The sequence below is a fragment of the Mesoplodon densirostris genome, chromosome 2, assembly GCF_025265405.1.
Source record: "Mesoplodon densirostris isolate mMesDen1 chromosome 2, mMesDen1 primary haplotype, whole genome shotgun sequence".
Lineage (NCBI taxonomy): Eukaryota > Metazoa > Chordata > Mammalia > Artiodactyla > Ziphiidae > Mesoplodon > Mesoplodon densirostris.
The window spans coordinates 21,208,185-21,226,294 of NC_082662.1; the positions used below are offsets into that span (position 1 = coordinate 21,208,185).

Below are 18,110 nucleotides of genomic sequence, written 5' to 3' on the forward strand. Positions count from 1 at the left end.
ATATGTATAACAGGATATTTTAGCAGTGGAGTGATATTTCTTATTCATTCAGGGTTTTTTTGTTTTCCTTACCTGTACTTCCTAATTTTCCTTCACTGTACATATATTACCATACATTGCTTATGTACTGTGGAAAAGGCAATACTGTAAACATTAACATATAACAATATCATAAAAGTTAACATATAAGATCCTCCTTGATTGAAAAACCAAAAAGTGAAATATCTGTCAAATTATATATTTTTAAACACATTCTTTTAACTTCTAAAACTTATTTAGTAATAAAACTGCCCCACCTTTCCTACCAAAAAAAAAAAAGTTCACGTATATAGTGAATAAGACCCCAACCCCAACCCCAGGCAAAGATAAGACAGGATCTGTCCCCTCCTCCCTATGCCCACCCCCAGCCTCCCCCTGAAAACCTCCTCCAACACAGTGAACAGATTCAAGGGGGACCAGGGCTCCCTCTCTAGGATAGGAGACAAAAAGCAAAGAGGCAGCTCTTATCACAGTCACTTTATTGCATCCAGGACATCAGAGTCCAGACCACTCCTAACTCCAGCCGCAGTGAACTCCTTCTTCCATACCTCTTGGCCTTTGGACAGGTTTTTCCCCCTACCTGGAATGCCCTTCCTCTTCTCCATCTGTAAACTCCTATTCACCCTTCCCAACCCAAGACCCTGAGGGTCCCAGGCAACACTAATTATTCCCTCCTCAGTGCTTCCCCTGACAGTTCATTCCAATATGAAAGCCTTTACCATCCTGCATTGATCCACGGAGCCCAGTCAGTGGCCTGCCTCCGAGCAGAGGCCCAAGAAATACTGAATGGATAAACACTGAATCATGAACAAGGGAACCAGGAAAGACACTGGGAACAGGATGTGTGGGACATAGAGGCCAGAGCTAGGAGGGTCAGGGCTCACTGTCTGGGACAGTGACTGAAGAGGTATGGGGCACTGGATGGGATCTATTTCTACCTGGCACAATCTTCTATCTTTGGGGGCTCTCTGCAGCATCAAAACTTCAGGCTGGGGTTCAAGAATGGTAAGATCCTGCACACATTTTGGGCCTGTCCTTTCCCTATCCACCAGTGAAATCTGGGTAGGGGACAGTTGCTGATGCTTCCCCTATCTCTCAGCTCAGATCTGACTCTGACCTAAATCCCAACTTCACCCCCTCCCAGATAATCTGGAAGGCCCAGGCCAGTGTCTTGGCCCCAGCTGATCCTCCATCCTCACCCCTAAGTGAGAGGCAATGGGGGGAGGCAAACCAGGGTGGCCCACATCTTTCTTTTTCCCTCTCCCAGGGCACGGAGCTGGGGCAGGCCCTGAAGTGGACCCCAGCAGCTCCAGCCAATCCTCAAATCCAAGGACTGGCCAGTGCCCCACTTGGCAGCTGAGGCGTGTACAGAGAAGTCACCGCGGGCCAGACACAAGCAATTTTACCAGGCCTTGTTCCCATCTGGAGCCAAGCCCGGACCCTTGGGCCCCCACTATACCTCCCTCCCTAAAATCTGCCACCCCGCTTCACTGGGTCTTCTGAGCGATATTGAGTTTGCGCCGTACCAGCTGGCTCAGAAGGAATGCAGTGAGGATGCTGCTGCCTACAGTAAGCAAGAAGAGGCCGGAGAAGTTGTGGGGCCAGCGGGTGTGCAGAGGCTCATAGATGGGCCGCCGGGCCTCGTAGTCCAGCGCCACGGCCTCCAGCTGAGCCAGCGTGCACAGCACCAAGAAGACATGGAAGAGCTGGTGGCCCTGCCCAAAGACGTGGCAGCTGCCAGGGAACCAGCGCTCAGGCATGAAGGCAGAGAAGAAAGTGGCAGCCAGCAGAAAGAAGACCACCTGGCATTTGTGGTAGAGAAGAGCCGGGTCATCCGTGGCAGGGTTGGGGGACACGAGGATGCGGTGCACCACGGGGCTGATGTCCAGTGCGTAGGCCAGCGCTGAAGGCACCTCCTGGCAAGTGCGGCCCAGCAGGCCGGGCTTCTGGATGTACTTGTTGTAGCAGGAGCCAGCGCAGGAAAGCCAGGCGAGAAGGGCAGCCATGGGCAGGTAAAAGGTCTGCACCTGGGCATGCCAGGCGGGCTCAATAGCGTAGTAGAAGTGTGCCAGGGCACTGCCAAACTGGTACACAGCCACACCCACGTAGTCCAGGAAGAAGAAGCTGTAATGCCAGAACTCGGACTTGGCCTGCAGGAGGTGAGCCAAGGCACTGAGGGAGAGGTAGGTGACGGAGGCGAGGACAATGATGAAGAGGGGCAGGGCGTGCAGGTCTCCCTGGAAGTCCACGGTCCCTACAAAGATGGCCAGCCGCAGCAGCAGCACCAGGGCCGCCAGCAGGTGGGTCCAGACGTTCACCGCCTCGTTGTGCTGCTGGAACAGTGTGCGGAAGTAGAAGCGCCAGGTCCTATGCAGCGGCCGGTAGCCCACATAGATGTATGGCTTCCAGAAGAGGGGCGGCACCTCGGTTCGGTCCACTGTGAACACAGGCTCTGGCTGCACAGACGGCCGAGGCATCTGGTGGACCTGCCGCAAACTGGGCAGGAGGTGGCTGAGCTTCTGGGCCACCATTGTGGCCATGGCTGTGGGCGGGGCGAGGAGCTGGGAGAGAGGCCCGAGCAAGGTCAGGGGGCTGGTGTCCTCACCCTCCTGCCCCATGAGCAGCAGCTGGGGGGCTGTGCTCTTCCCCACCCCCTTATCCCTACACTGAGTTTAAGAGGAGGGGAGTTGTCCTAAGGGAGAGCTCAGCTCTGACTCATGATTGTTCTTCTCCTTGATGTATCTCAAGTGCCTAGAACAGTGCCTGGCACATAGTAGGTGTTCAGTAAATGTTTGAGGCATGTGTTAAGGAGGCTCACTGTCATCCTACTTCTTTCCAGTCCAGGCTCCATACAGCAACCCTCACTGTTTTCTCCTGTGTTCATGTTGCCATCAGTGTTTACCTGACAATGACCTTGCTAACAGACCTGCTGCCTCTACCTTTAACTCCTTCAGAGTGGCCAGGGTCTGCCATTGACCCTCCATCACCCTACATGATCTGGTCCCTACTACCTTTCCTAGCCTTATTACTCAACCACAGTGCACTTCACATCCAGCCACAGCCTCATCAAAACCGTGGGCCTGCTGTTTCACATGTCTATAGCTCTGCACAAGCTGTTCCCTCCATCTGAGCCATTTACCTCATCTTGCCCATCTGGCAAACTCCTATTCATCCCTCAAAACCCATTTCTTCTGTGACACTTTCCCTGGAGGTCCTCCGATGATGACCCCTCTAACTTGAGTGCCTACAATCCTTTGACCATTATAATACTTCTCACAGGCATTAAATTGTTAATGCAAGCTCCTTCAGGGTAGGCAGTTTGTCTTATTTTGTGAACCCCTGGTGCTTAGCAGGTAGCTGGTGCTCAATGTTTGTTGAATGAAAAAAACAACATAATAGCATCCTGATAATACTTCATAGCCTTCAAGGCCCAACTCGAAAAGCCACTTTTTCCCCAAAAGACCCTAGTAACAACTGATCCTATAAAAAAAACCCTTTCCCTCAGCCACACCCTCACTCAAAAGTTCCCCCCTCTAGCCCTTCCACCATTGTTAATTGCAAATAAATCCAATCTAACCCCTCACCTGGCATTCAAGACCCCATGACCTGCTCCCACCCTCATTTCCCACCTAACCCAAATGTCAGACCCTGTGCCAACTTCCTTTCCCTCTACTGAAATCCTTTAAAACCAGTACAAGCTGCCACCTCCCTGTGGGAGATCTATAATGGGTTATACAATTTAGCATTTAAAACACATTCATTCATTTAGCAAACACTTACTGAGCCCCTTCTCTGCCTCATGTGCTGTGCCGGATCCCAAAGGTGGTGGTGGGCAGGAGAGTGGAAAAGAATTGGATCCCTGCTTTCAGGAACTTCATGATATGGTAGAAGTTATAGAGGGGAAAACAAAGCATAGCAAATGCTTACACAGCATGTGCTATGTGTCAGTGTCTTAAGCACTTTATGCATATTTGACTCATTTAAGCATCATAGCACCCTATCAGATAGGTATTATCATTATGCCCATTTTTCAGATAAGGAAACTGAGGCACAGAGAAGTTAAGTACCCTGCCTAGGAAGTGGCAGAGGCATGATGTAAACTCAGTTTGCAATCTTTTTTTGTGTGTGTGTGATACATGGGCCTCTCACTGTTGTGGCCTCTCCTGTTGCGGAGCACAGGCTCAGGACGCGCAGGCTCAGCGGCCATGGCTCACGGGCCCAGCCGCTCCGTGGCATGTGGGATCTTCCTGGACTGGGGCACAAACCCGTGTCCCCTCCATCGGCAGGCGGACTCTCAACCACTGCCCCACCAGGGACGCCCTCAGTTTGCAATCTTAACCACTTCCTTAAACTGCCCTTTGCAAAACAAGGTGGCAAGTACTATTAATCATTTCATAATTATATACTGCTTTTGCCTGGTACTAATTGCTTAATTCAGGCTTATCATTATTCACTGTTTCATTCATTAAATCAAATATCTGTTGAAAAAGTAGCCAGACAACTAGCTAGACAGACAACTCCCCTCCCTCAGATTCTCCCCCAAGAAGCTTATTGGACTCAGCAGCCAGATGTACTCTGTCCATCATTCATCAGATATTTGTTGCAAGTTCCTTTGCACCAGTCATTCTAAGAGGCAAGAAGATCTGCACTCAAGTTCCCCGCCACCAGCAGCACCGTGATCACCCCCAAAGCCACCCAATAATTCACACATGGTCCAAGTAAATGCAATGTGCTTGCTATGCAAAGGCGACATCAAGACAAGCCCCCAGCCCACACTCCTCCACGCCCCAGCCTGATTTGCATCCCTGAGCTCCTCCTGCATTACATTCTGGAGTCAGCTCTGGTCTCTGGCCTTTCCTTGTCTGGTAGGGAGGAAAGAATTAAATGTCATTACAGCACTACTTTCTATTCCCAGACAGCCTGGCAGGTTTAGGAAGCAGGCCTTGCTGATAAACTAATTAGTGGGGCCACTTCTGTCCAGAGCACAAGAACTCCCTTGGCCCGCTTGCTGGTTGAGGAGCCAGCACTGGATTTCTTCTCCTCCCCAAGAGACAGGACTTTAGCCTCAACAGTCTGGCCCCTACCCTTGTCTACAACTTTGTCTTCCCAACTAAGAACCTCAGGGGACCAGAAAAGGCCTCTGAAAGCATCTCGCAGCTCTTTTGTTTTACACTGAGAAAACAAGAGCCCAGAGACAGCAAGGCCTTCCCCAGAGTTGCCCAATCCAGCCACGTTTCCATTCCACCATGAGGGCAAAGACCAGGGAATGATGACATTCGATGGTGCATTAGTTCCTGAGTCCCTGTGATCTGTTAAGTCCAGTCCGATGCTCCACATCCCACCCTTAGAACTTCCCAAGTAATAACAGCATATTAAAGGCTCGGAGAAGGTCTGCACCAAAGAAGCCTGCTTCACTTTGTTGAACTTACATTTGCCAAGCTTACATGACCAAGGATTCCTTTCCCAGTAATGATTATATTATAAAGCTAGCTGAAATTTTGGAAGTGTTTACTATATGCTCACTCTTCATAGCCTTTTTGCAATTAATTCTCATAACTAGCCTGTGAAGTAGGTATTACTATGCCCATTTTGTTGTTGAGTGAAATTCAGAGGTTGGGAGCTCCTTAGCCAAGGCCATACAGAGAGAGGGAGAGAGAGGGAGAGAGAGGGAGAGAGAGGGAGAGAGAGAGATGGAGCCAGGATCTGAACCCAGCTCCCCGACTGCATAGCACAGATACTCTCAGCCACTCCTGCTGCCCTGCTTCTTGTCACACCTAACTGCATCCCAAAGAACTACTTTGGAAAACACTGGTCTAAAGCAGGCAACCAGGTCCTTTCCCATAAATTATTTCCTTAGGCTTCTAGCAACTGACTTGCATCCAGGGACCTCAGACTCACCCAGTTACCAGCTACCCACTCTCTCTGCACCAATGAAGCCCTGGCTCACAGCTACCTCCTCAGGTGGGCAATAGCTCACTTGCAGCCCTTCCCCTCCCCCAGACACAGTGGGCCCTAAGCACAGAACCCAGAGGCTGCATACTGGGATGACAGAGGTCAAGTTGCCCTATTTCCTTTAGACCTTTAGACCAGTGGCCCCATTCCATTTGAATAGCTCTATTTTCAGAGTTAGTTCCCATCTCCGGGCTCCATGGAAAGGGGCACTGGATCCAGGGGAAAGAAGCAGGGGCAGGAGTCTAGCAAGAGCCAGAAGGATGAGGGTGAGTATTCAGAGGACACCCTCAGGGCATCCTTTGAGTAGTCTACCTACCAGGCTGCCAGAATCTGGCTGTTCCAGGCATCCCACTCCAATCCAGTACACCTCCATGGCCCCCCTCCAAGTCTGCCTAATTGCACTGGTTACCTAAGGATTTCTCTTGAACCCAGGGGCTGATGACTTCTGCTGTGGAACAGGGCAAATTTGCCAGATGCCAAGCACTGGCTGGCACTTCCACAGCTGAGGGTCACTAGGGGTGGGGCTTCCAGGGACTGTAGGGGTCTTGTGTGATGTCACCAGAGGGTGTGATGTCACCAGAGGATGGGGCTAAAGACAACCTCCACCCTCTCCCCTCCCCCGATCACCACTCCCACATTGGTCAAGTCCAGGCTAAACTCTGCATCCCTAGCCAGGCCTCAGCTGCAGAAGGAAGCTTGTGGTTAACCTTGGCATGAAACAGTTGGGGAAACCGAGGGCTAGCTGAAATGTTGTGACTTACCCAAGATCACACAGCAAGGCGGGCAAAGCTGGGCTGAGACCAGGTGTCCAGGGCCTGGTTCATGGATGTGAGGCAAACTTGACTGGCTTCTGTCCTCTACTCAGTGGGAATCACAATGAAAGGAAGTTAGGAACCAAGGAGAAAAGAGACACTACAAAGGCTCGTGAAGGAGATGGACTTCAGATTTGGACAAACCAGGTTTGACTCCTGCCTAACTGTGTGACCTAAGACAAGTGTCTCACCTTCTCCGATCCTCAGCTCCCACATAAGAATTATACCTACCTCATAGACTGCTACAAAGATTAAATTTATGAGAACAGTTTTAGCACTGCTTAGGGATTCAATAAATGATTCCTATTATTAGTATTAATTACTAATAGTAGTGGTAATTATTATTATTAAGAGTAGTAGTATTTGAAATATTCCCAGCCTGAGTATTAGTATTCAAAATATTCCCAGCTTGAAAAATTTACTTGGGGTTCTCTAAAAAACTCGGTCCTCTTTTAGCCCTTGATAGCTGGTTCCACTGGGTTTGGAGGCCTTAGAAAGTTAACTGTCTCTTTAAATCTTTACCTTTCTCTGAGGATGCATTTAGGGACCAGGGGAATTTGGTTGGAGTTTAATAATTAAAGTGTAATAAAGCAGAAACTAATAAAAAATAATAAATAATAATAATAATTAAAGTGTGCTCAACAAAGACCATTCAGAGTAACCTCTCTGGATTCACAGGGCTCTGAAGATTTGCACTTGCCCACTGACCCAAGAGAAGTGGCTGGGAAGTGAAATCCCCAGAGAAAAGGGCCTCAAGTTCAGCAGCCCCAGGAGCCCCATCCTGGAGCAGGAGGGTAGCTGGGGTAGACCGTGCTAGCAGGTAATGCAAAAGGACTGTGGCCTGGTTGGGGCATGTCTTGCAGGTTTGGGCAGCTCCTGGGTTGGCTGAACTTCAGAACTGGGATCTCCAGGGCCCAGGTGGGAATTGTTCTGTCAATCTGAGCAGCACCTTCCTCTTCTCCTCTCCTACCTCCCCAGCCCTCCCAATTCACATTCCCCTTTTCTAAACTCAAGGTCAACCTCCTCACCTCCTTCCTCAACCAAGGCTTGCCACCCCTAGTTCCTCCTGGTCTCTCCCTGATAACTCTGGGAGCGAAACAGCAGACCAAGTTGTGGGGATGGGGTAGTGAATAGGCTTTGGAGTGGGAGAGCCCTGGGTTATACCCATCCCACAGATTTTACTCAGTGCTTACCATATGCCAGGCACAAGGCTGGGGCACATGGTGAACGAGGCAGACAGGCTCCCTGCCCTGACAGGGCTCACCCACACAAATGAAATGCCCTTGGGCCCAGGAAAATCCAGCCCAGCAAGAAGCCACCCTGATGGTAACCATGGAGAACTGGAGAGAGCTGCTCCCCCCAGGGAGGGCACCTACCACTCACCTCGGGCAGATATTTCAAGAGAACCCAGGTCCCCATTTTTATGTGAGAGTGGGATTTCAGGTCTGGAACTTAGCAGCTGTGTGACTTTGCTAAAGTTCCTTTACCTCTCTGGGCCTGTTTCTTCATTTGAAATCGGAGGATAATAATAGCTACCTCAAGCAAAACAAAGTCACAGATGCTAGCTAGGTGTTGGCTCTGGCACAGCATGGGCTCCACTATCTTTGTTGGATTCTAGTCCTGACTCAGCCACTCAATCCCAGTGTGACCCTGGACAAGTCCCTTCCGCTCTTGGCCCTGTTTCTCCAAATGTCAAAGGCCATTGTAAATTCACCAATGATTTCAAAGGGCCCTTCAGTCCCTGAGACATTCCAGCAATATTTGTTTTAGGCTTACTGTGTGTCAAGATCTGAAGCTTCCCGCAGTGAACAAAGCAGTTAAAACACGCCCTCATAGAACTAATAGTCTCGCTAATTAATAGCTAAGGGTAACCCCTAAGGGTATTAATACCCTGCTCATTTGAAGCTTAATAACCTAACTAAATAGCACCTAACTCTTTTAAGTATCATATGATTATAATTCTACTTCCTCTTTTGCCTCCTTCCTGGCATGCAAAATATTCATTGTTGCTTCTCTGGGCCCTGATGTTTCAGCAACTCCCTTAAAGACAACTTTATCTTGCCATGAAAGGCAAAGTTTAGCCTCATTAGATAAAAATAACAAAAAAGCCAGACCAGTGTTAACAATGGGGCGGTCAGAGGTAAACCCTTTTGAGGGGTCCTGACAAGGATGACACAATAGGGCAGAGCCTGAAATATTATTAATAAGACTAGGCACTGGGCTTCCCTGGTGGCGCAGTGGTTGAGGGTCCGCCTGCCGATGCAGGGGACGCGGGTTCGTGTCCCAGTCCAGGAGGATCCCACATGCCGCGGAGCGGCTAGGCCCGTGAGCCATGGCCGCTAAGCCTGTGAGTCAGGAGCCTGTGCTCCGCAGCAGGAGAGGCCACAACAGTGAGAGGCACGGGTACCGCAAAAAAAAAAAAAAAAAAAAGACTAGGCACTAACATTAATAATTTACAGTGGCTTGCTGTTTACAAAGAACTTTTACACGCATTTCACCTCTCCCTCTGAGCAACTCTTGGAACCTGTGGCTAAGCTGTTGTCACAGCCCCAGACTGAGGCAGGATGGCAGAGCACATCTTACTCCGAAACCAGTGCTCTTGCCCTTCACCTGCTGTGGTCAACTCCCAGGGTGGCCACGGATTGTACAAGCAAAATTTTCATCCCTGGCTGGCTTCTTGATATCTCAGCAACTGGGTCACCTCCCTCGATGCAAACCAATTCCCCAGTTCTGCCCAACGTGTTTAAAGAAAAAGTTCCTCCATGTCTTCCAAAACCGAACAGAAAACGCTTTTGTTTTTGTAACTGCACTTTGGGCTTCCATTTGTACTGAAAAGTGTGATCAGCATGAAATAAATCACTCTTAAAGGAATTCCTAGGATCTCAGACTCAGAACTGCTCTGAGGAATAGGAAGCACCTGGTGGAGGAAAGCAGGCCCAGAGAGGGTGGGTGAGCTAGCTACAGTTTCCAGCCCAGGGGGACAGAAAAGGGACCTGGGTTTTACCACTGACCAGTTTCACCACTGATCTCTTGGCAGGGAAACTGAGGCTGGGGAAAAGCAGCCTCTACTAAGGGGCTCAGCGGTGGCACAAACCACATGCTGGGAGGCTGAGTCCTTCTCTAATGGGATATCCACCTAGGAGCACCCAGCCAGGCCCTGAGAATACATCTAACTCTTAAACTCCCCAGCCTTGGCCTGACCTGACCTCTCACTCCCGCCAGGCTTGGGGCGGAGGGGATTGGGGGGGGCGGTGGCATGCCCCAGGGAAACCTCTAGAGGTCCTCAAAGCCTATAGTCTTGAGGCAAGTGCTTCCCTCACTGAGTGGGAGGAAACCTCATGCTCTCCCGACCCCAAAGGAGACTTCCCCCTCCCACGGGACCTAAGCTGCTTTGGAGCAAGAGCCCCTCTGAGCCCCAGCAGCGCTCTTTCCACGGTTTCCGGTTTCCCAACTGGGAGCCCCTCACATCACCCAGTTCCAGGTACTCACGCCCCTTTTTGCCTCCGGAATCTCACTAGATTCCTCCTTCAGTGGAAGGAGCGTGCTCCGTGCCTATTCTCTTCCTAGACACCACGGCACTCCCAGGCCAGCTCGCGCCTCTGCTCGCTCCCTCACAGATGCGCTTCCCTCCGGCTCTGATGGCCCCTCTCCCCCAGTCTCCTCCCACTCCTCCCTGAGACTCTCCGCCTCCAGCTCCGCTCCTTCCTGCTCCAGTCCCTCCTCAGTGGCGCCCCACTCCAGCTGATCCCCGCTGTCAGCCTCCCACACCCTCCCCATGTGCCCCCAACTCACCTAGCCCCGAGTTTCGGCTGCACACAGCTCCCCGCTCTCCGCCCCGCGGGAAGCGCCCCCTCTGCCCGCCGCCCGCCCCTCCCACTCTTCCCCCGGCCGTACCTGCGACCGAACCGAGTTGCAAAAGGAGGCCCGACTGCGATCCGCCGGCCCTCGGCAGCCCTCTGCATCCCGGCGGCAAGCGGGCAGATAAAGGGGCGGCCAGGCGGAGGCTCCGCCCCGAGCCGAGGGAGGGCGGGGCGGCGGCGGGGAGCAGCGGGCCTTCGCTCGGGGCTTCGGGCCCAGGAGTAGGCCGCCGCCCGCCCACCGCGCCCGCCTGGCCGGGCGCCAGCAGCCTCTACCCAATGGCGTCCACGTGTTGCACGCGGAGCCGAGAGTGGTCACCCACACCGGTGACGACAGTCTTGGGAGTTCCTGTGGTTTTCGTGCTGATGGGAACTCCGAGGCCCAGAGAGCAGAAGTCTTTGCTCAGCAGGCACTCCAGCTGAGCGGTTTCCACTTCCGGCGCCTTGAGCCACAAGCTTCGCAGTCTGGAACTGGCTGACCTGAGAGGGAGAGGGCAAGTTGTAGCAGGAGCACCCGAGTTTCCCAGCGAGAGCGTGCGGCCCAACCCTGAAGGCACTTAAACCCACACAGCCCACCTCTCTAGGATGCTTCTGGTCGGGACACACCTGACCTTCCCCATCTTCATCTCTCTGGGGAGCTCTACCCCACCTCTGCTCCCCTAACTTATTTAAGTTCCCACCGAAAGCCCTTTCTTCGGGGAGCTTCACCTGATATGCCCAACCCAAGGCACATAGTTAGGACTTCTGTTGAAACACCTTTCTACTCCTAGTGTAACATCTCCCTACAGGAGTGGGAGCACCTGAAGGGTGAGGAATCCCTGCACATAGTAGGCCCTCAGTAAATATTGGACCAACAATGGTAGGGGTTGTCAGCTCCTCAGGTGTGCAAAGACCTGGACCAGGCAGAGTGGGGAGACACCCCAACCCTTCTTGGAAGCATCAGCCTGATGGATGGACCGCTGAGAGAAGACAGTCTAGGAGGGACACCCCTTTGCCCTCAGGGAGCTCTGAGCCCATTCAGAGAGACAGCTGTGGGGCACAGGCCTGATGACAGGATCCAAGTCCTGGTGGTGTTACCCCAACTCACCATGTGACTTTGGGCAAGGCTCCTCCTTGTTCTCTCTGGGCCTCAGTTTTGGGGGGTTTTTCCTTTTTATTTTTATTTTATTTTTTATTTTTAAATTTAATTTTATTTATTTTTTTATACAGCACGTTCTTATTAGCTATCTATTTTATACATATTAGTGTATATATGTCAATCCCAATCTCCCAATTCATCACACCACCACCCCCGCCAGTTTCCCCCCTTGGTGTCAGTACGTTTGTTCTCTACATCTGTGTCTCTATTTCTGCCCTGCAAACCGGTTCATCTGTACCATTTTTCTAGGTTCCACATATATGCGTTAATATACGATATTTGTTTTTCTCTTTCTGACTTACTTCACTCTGTATGACAGTCTCTAGGTCCATCCACGTCTCTACAAATGACCCAATTCCGTTCCTTTTTATGGCTGAGTAATATTCCATTGTATATATGTACCACATCTTCTGTATCCATTCGTCTGTCGATGGGCATTTAGGGTGCTTCCATGACCTGGATATTGTAAATAGTGCTGCAATGAACACTGGGGTCCATGAGTCTTTTTGAATTATGGTTTTTCTGGGTATATGCCCAGTAGTGGGATTGCTGGGTCATATGGTAATTCTATTTTTAGTTTTTTAAGGAACCTCCATACTGTTCTCCATAGTGGCTGTATCAATTTACATTGCCACCAACAGTGCAGGAGGGTTCCCTTTTCTCCACACCCTCTCCAGCATTTGTTGTTTGTAGATTTTCTGATGATGCCCATTCTAACTGGTGTGAGGTGATACCTCATTGTAGTTTTGATTTGCATTTCCCTAATAATTAGTGATGTTGAGCACCTTTTCATGTGTTTCTTGGCTATCTGTAAGTCTTCTTTGGAGAAATGTCTATTTAGGTCTTCTGCCCATTTTTGGATTGAATTATTTTTTTAATATTGAGCTGCATGAGCTGTTTATATATTTTGGAGATTAATCCTTTTCTGTTGATTCGTTTGCAAATATTTTCTCCCATTCTGAGGGTTGTCTTTTCGTCTTGTTTGTAGTTTCCTTTGCTTTGCAAAAGCTTTTAAGTTTCGTTAGGTCCCATTTGTTTATTTTTGTTTTTATTTCCATTACTCTAGGAGGTGGATCAAAAAAGATCTTGCTGTGATTTATGTCAAAGAGTGTTCGTCCTATGTTTTCCTCTAAGAGTTTTATAGAGTCCAGTCTTACATTTAGGTCTCTAATCCATTTTGAGTTTATTTTTGTGTATGGTGTTAGGGAGTGTTCTTTTACATGTACCTGTCCAGTTTTCCCAGCACCACTTATTGAAGAGACTGTCTTTTCTCCATTGTATATCTTTGCCTCCTTTGTCATAGATTAGTTGACCATAGGTGCATGAGTTTATCTCTGAGCTTTCTATCCTGTTCCATTGATCTATATTTCTGTTTTGCGCCAGTACCATATTGTCTTGATTACTGTAGCTTTGTAGTATAGTCTGAAGTCAGGGAGTCCGATTCCTTCAGCTCCATTTTTTCCCTCAAGACTGCTTTGGCTATTCGGAGTCTTTTGTGTTTCCATACAAATTTTAAGATATTTTGTTCTAGTTCTGTAAAAAATGCCACTGGTACTTTGATAGGGATTGCACTGAATCTGTAGATTGCTTTGGGTAGTATAGTCATTTTCACAATATTGATTCTTCCAATCCAAGAACATGGTATATCTCTCCATCTGTTTGTATCATCTTTGATTTCTTTCATCAGTGTCTTTTTTTTTTTTTTTTTTTTTTTGTGGTATGCGGGCCTCTCACTGCTGTGGCCTCTCCCGTTGCGGAGCACAGGCTCCGGACGCGCAGGCTCAGCGACCATGGCTCACGGGCCCAGCCGCTCCGTGGCATGTGGGATCCTCCCAGACCGGGGCATGAACCTGTGTCCCCTGCATCGGCAGGCAGACTCTCAACCACTGCACCACCAGGGAAGCCCTCATCAGTGTCTTATAGTTTTCTGCATACAGGTCTTTTGTGTCCTTAGGTAGGTTTATTCCTAGGTATTTTATTCTTTTTGTTGCAATGGTGAATGGGATTGTTTCCTTAATTTCTCTTTCTGATCTTTTGTTGTTAGTGTATAGGAATGCAAGAGATTTCTGTGCATTAATTTTGCATCCTGCAACTTTACCAAATTCATTGATTAGCTCTAGCAATTTTCTGGTGGCATCTTTAGGTTTCACTATGTATAGTATCATGTCATCTGCAAACAGTGACAGTTTTACTTCTTGTTTTCCAATTTGTATTCCTTTTATTTCTTTTTCTTCTCTGATTGCCGTGGCTAGGACTTCCAAAACTATGTTGAATAATAGTGGTGAGAGTGGACATCCTAGTCTTGTTCCCGATCTTAGAGGAAATGGTTTCAGGTTTTTCAACATTGAGAGGGATGTTTGCTGTGGGTTTGTCATATATGGCCTTTATTATGTTAAGGTAGGTTCCCTCTGTGCCCACTTTCTGGAGAGTTTTTATCATAAATGGGTGTTGAATTTTGTCAAAAGCTTTTTCTGCATCTATTGAGGGATCATATGGGGTTTTTTTGTTTGTTTTTGTTTTTTGTTTTTTTTTGCGGCACGCAGGCCTCTCATTGTTGTGGCCTCTCCCGTTGCAGAGCACAGGCTCCGGACGCGCAGGTTCAGCAGCCATGGCTCACAGGCCCAACTGCTCTGCGGCATGTGGGATCCTCCCGGACCGGGGCACAAACCCATGTCCCCTGCATCGGCAGGTGGACTATCAACCAGTGTGCCACCAGGGAAGCCCTCTTAGCTTTTGCTTTTCTGTAAATCTTTTGATTTCTCCATTGAATCTGAATGAGATCCTTGCCAGGTAGAGTAATCTTGGTTGTAGGTTCTGTCCTTTCATCACTTTAAATATATTGTGTCACTCCCTTCTGGCTTGTAGAGTTTCTGCTGAGAAATCAGCTGTTAACCTTATGGGAGTTCCCTTGTATATTATTTGTCATTTTCCCCTGTTGCTTTCAATAATTTTGTCTTTAATTTTGTCAATTTGATTACTATGTGTCTTGGCATGTTTCTCCTTGGGTTTATCCTGCCTGGGACTCTGCGCTTCCTGGACTTGGGTGGCTATTTCCTTTTCCATGTTAGGGAAGTTTTCAACTATAATCTCTTCAAATATTTTTTCGGGTCTCTTCTCTCTCTCTTCTCCTTCTGGGACCCCTATAATATGAATGTTGGTGCATTTAATGTTGTCCCAGAGGTCTCTTAGGCTGTCTTCATTTCTTTTCATTCTTTTTTCTTTATTCTGTTCCATGGCAGTGAATTCCACCATTCTGTCTTCCAGGTCACTTATCCGTCTTCTGCCTCAGTTATTCTGCTATTGATTTCTTCTAGTGTATTTTTCATTTCAGTTATTGTATTGTTCATCTCTGTTTGTTTGTTCTTTAATTCTTCTAGGTCTTTTTTAAACATTTCTTGCATCTTCTTTTTGTTGTTGTTGTTATTTATTTATTTATTTGTTTGTTTATTTTTTTTGCTGTGTTGGGTCTTCATTTCTGTGCGAGGGCTTTCTCTAGTTGCGGCAAGCGGGGGCCACTCTTCATTGCGGTGCGCGGGCCTCTCACTATCGCGGCCTCTCTTTTTGTGGAGCACAGGCTCCAGACGTGCAGGCTCAGTAGTTGTGGCTTACGGGCCCAGTTGCTCCACAGCATGTGGGATCCTCCCAGACCAGGGCTCGAACCCATGTCCCCTGCATTGGCAGGCAGATTCTCAACCACTCCACCACCAGGGAAGCCGTCTTGCATCTTCTTGATCTTTGCCTCTATTCTTTTTCCGAGGTCCTGGATCATCTTCACTATCATTATTCTGAATTCTTTTTCTGGAAGGTTGCCTATCTCCACTTCATTTAGTTGTTTTTCTGGGGTTTTATCTTGTTCCTTCATCTGGTACAAAGTCCTCTGCCTTTTCATTTTGTCTATCTTTCTGTGAATGTGGTTTTCCTTCCACAGGTTCCAGAATTGTAGTTCTTCTTGCTTCTGCTGTCTGGGCCTGAGTTTTTTTTACCTGTAAGATGGAGATAATAATACCAACCTGACAGAGGTGTTAGGAGAAGTAAATAAAACAGTGGATATGAAGGTTGTTTGTCAACTGCAATGTACTAGAGGAACATACATTTCTTTATTATATTATAACAAAATGTATATAATCATAATGTAATAGGATGAAACAGGTCTTTACTTCAACATGTTCAGACAAACATACAAGAATTACGTAAATCCCCATTACCCTTATGCTTAGGAAAAGTGGCATAGAAAATCCAATCATTTAGAACAGGTAAGCTCTAGGAAATGAAAACAAGTAAGGACAATATGGAGATTATATTCTACATAATGAAATATATCCTATCATAGTGAATAAAAACTTGAAAGGTGTCTTGGATTCAGCTTCCATTTTTGAAACACATGCTCTGTCCTAGACTTGTTTTTAAAGCTCTAGTTTATTAAGCTCTTGCAGAGCCATGTGCTAAACAGTTGCCATGACTACCTCCTTTGATCCAGATAATCCTATTAACCCTTTACAAATTGGGAAACTGAGGCTCAGCAAGGGGACACAGCACTGTTAAATTATCTCATTTGGGACTTCCCTGGTGGTCCAATGGGTCAGATTCTGCACTCCCAATGCAGGGAGCCTGGGTTCAATCCCTGGTCAGGGAGCTAAATCCCGCATGCATGCCACAACGGAGTCTGCATGCCACAGCTAAGAAGCCCACATGCCACAAGGAAGATCCCGCATGCGGCAACTAAGACCCGGCGCAGCCTAAATAAATAAAATAAGTATATACTTTTTAAATCGCAAAAAAAAAAAATCTCACTTGGCCTCATGCATTCCTGCATGTTGAGTGTGTTGGTCCCCATTTTATGGATAGAAAACCTGAAGCCAAGTGAAGAGAAATGACATATTCCCGGTCATGAAGCTCCCGATGTATCCAGGCTCTGGGAAATGAACCTGGAGGTGTGCTTGGGGGAGAAAAGCCACTTAACCATGAAACTTGGTTGTGGATACTTGAGAGCTGAATGATAAAAATAAAAAAGTAAGAACAGTGATCCATCATGGAGCACTTGCCATGTGCAAAGTCCATTACATACACTGTATGCCATAATAGGGTTCTGTCATTATCTCTGTTTGTGGATGAGGAAACAGGCTCAGGAGGATCCTACTTGTCCAAGGCCACCCAGCTGTCTAGTGTTAGACCTTAATCAAAGGCCAGTTCTTATCTCCTACACAGTACTGGTATCAAAGAACGAAGCTATGGGGCTAGGACACTTCATTCCCTGCCCTGCTCCGCTCCAACTCCTTCCAGCCCAGGGAGGGTGAGAGCAGCCCCAGGACAGCCAAGGTCACTTTCCTTCCCTGCCCTCCCGCAGCTCAGCCCACCTGGTTGAGGCCCAGTGACTCCACTGTTCCAGGATCCCAGAGCCCTATAAGACTTTGAGTCCAGTCCCTGGAAAAGGGAACCTATCCGGTAAACTGTGCATCATCCATCTGCCCTCCCAGGTGCCAGGCTCGGCCCTTGAAGGAACAGGGAGACTGGATTCCTGGGCAGGCCTAAGGAGCCAAAGGCCTCAGAAGTCAGGCTCTGAGCTGGGAGACCATCAGGAAGGGCTTCAGCAGACTCAAAGTAAGAGAAAGAATGAATGGGGGTGCCTGAGCTGTCTGGAACACAGTCTTGTCTTTTCCCCAAAACAAGTGCTTCCATTCACTGGAGGCAGCAAAGCAGTGAGACACATGAGTGTATTTTGCCTGGGTTCACATCTTAGTTCTACCACTTACCAGCAAGTTATGTAACCTCTCTGGACATCTATCTCCTCCACTCTAAAACAGGTTAATAATACCCATCATATAGGGTTGGTATAAGGAGTAAATGAAATAAATACATGTGACATGCTCACAGAGCCTGGCATAGAATGACTGCTTTGATAAATGCCAACTATCACTCAATTTCAACTCTTTACTCCCTCCCTTTGCCAATAGGTGAGGAAAATAAAGGCTTGTAGTAAGCCCCCAAATTTTGAGATGGTTTGTTACACAGCATCATTGAAGCAATTCCTGACTCATACACATAGTGAAGCCAGAATTCAAACCCAGGGAATCTGACTCAAGACCACAATCTTAACCATGCCTGGTGCATTGGGAGTGCAATGCAGGAGGGACTGATTTCCTACAGAGATTCACTGTCACTTGGGGTGAGTCTTAGAGGATGAGGAGGAGTTCACCAAGCCATGAGGAGGGGAGAGAACTTTCCAAGCAGAGGGAACAGCATGTGCAAAGGTGCAGAGGTGTGAGTGGTGGAGTAAGTTTAAAGAATCAGGTTCTAGGCCTGAAATACAGGAGA

General features: G+C 48.3%; 2 protein-coding genes across 2 annotated transcripts in view; both read right to left on the bottom strand.

The window, feature by feature from the left end:
* The window catches only part of AUNIP (aurora kinase A and ninein interacting protein), a 41,513-nt gene extending 34,702 nt beyond the window's left edge, over positions 1-6,811 (bottom strand). Inside the window, 1 exon segment of the mRNA XM_060089196.1 lies at positions 6,753-6,811. The gene's annotated coding sequence lies outside the window, so the exon portion shown is untranslated.
* On the bottom strand, positions 504-6,841 carry PAQR7 (progestin and adipoQ receptor family member 7). The gene is made up of 2 exons (XM_060089188.1): positions 6,753-6,841; positions 504-2,600 (listed from the first exon to the last, which is right to left on the bottom strand). The coding sequence occupies exon 2, from the start codon at positions 2,577-2,579 to the stop codon at positions 1,527-1,529; it is 1,053 nt and encodes a 350-aa protein (XP_059945171.1). The 5' UTR covers positions 2,580-2,600; positions 6,753-6,841; the 3' UTR covers positions 504-1,526.
* Between the last annotated feature and the right edge of the window lie 11,269 nt (positions 6,842-18,110).

Bases quoted from the DNA above. Each gene is read 5' to 3' on its own strand.
- PAQR7 (XM_060089188.1), bottom strand. From the start codon at position 2,579: ATGGCCACAATGGTGGCCCAGAAGCTCAGCCACCTCCTGCCCAGTTTG.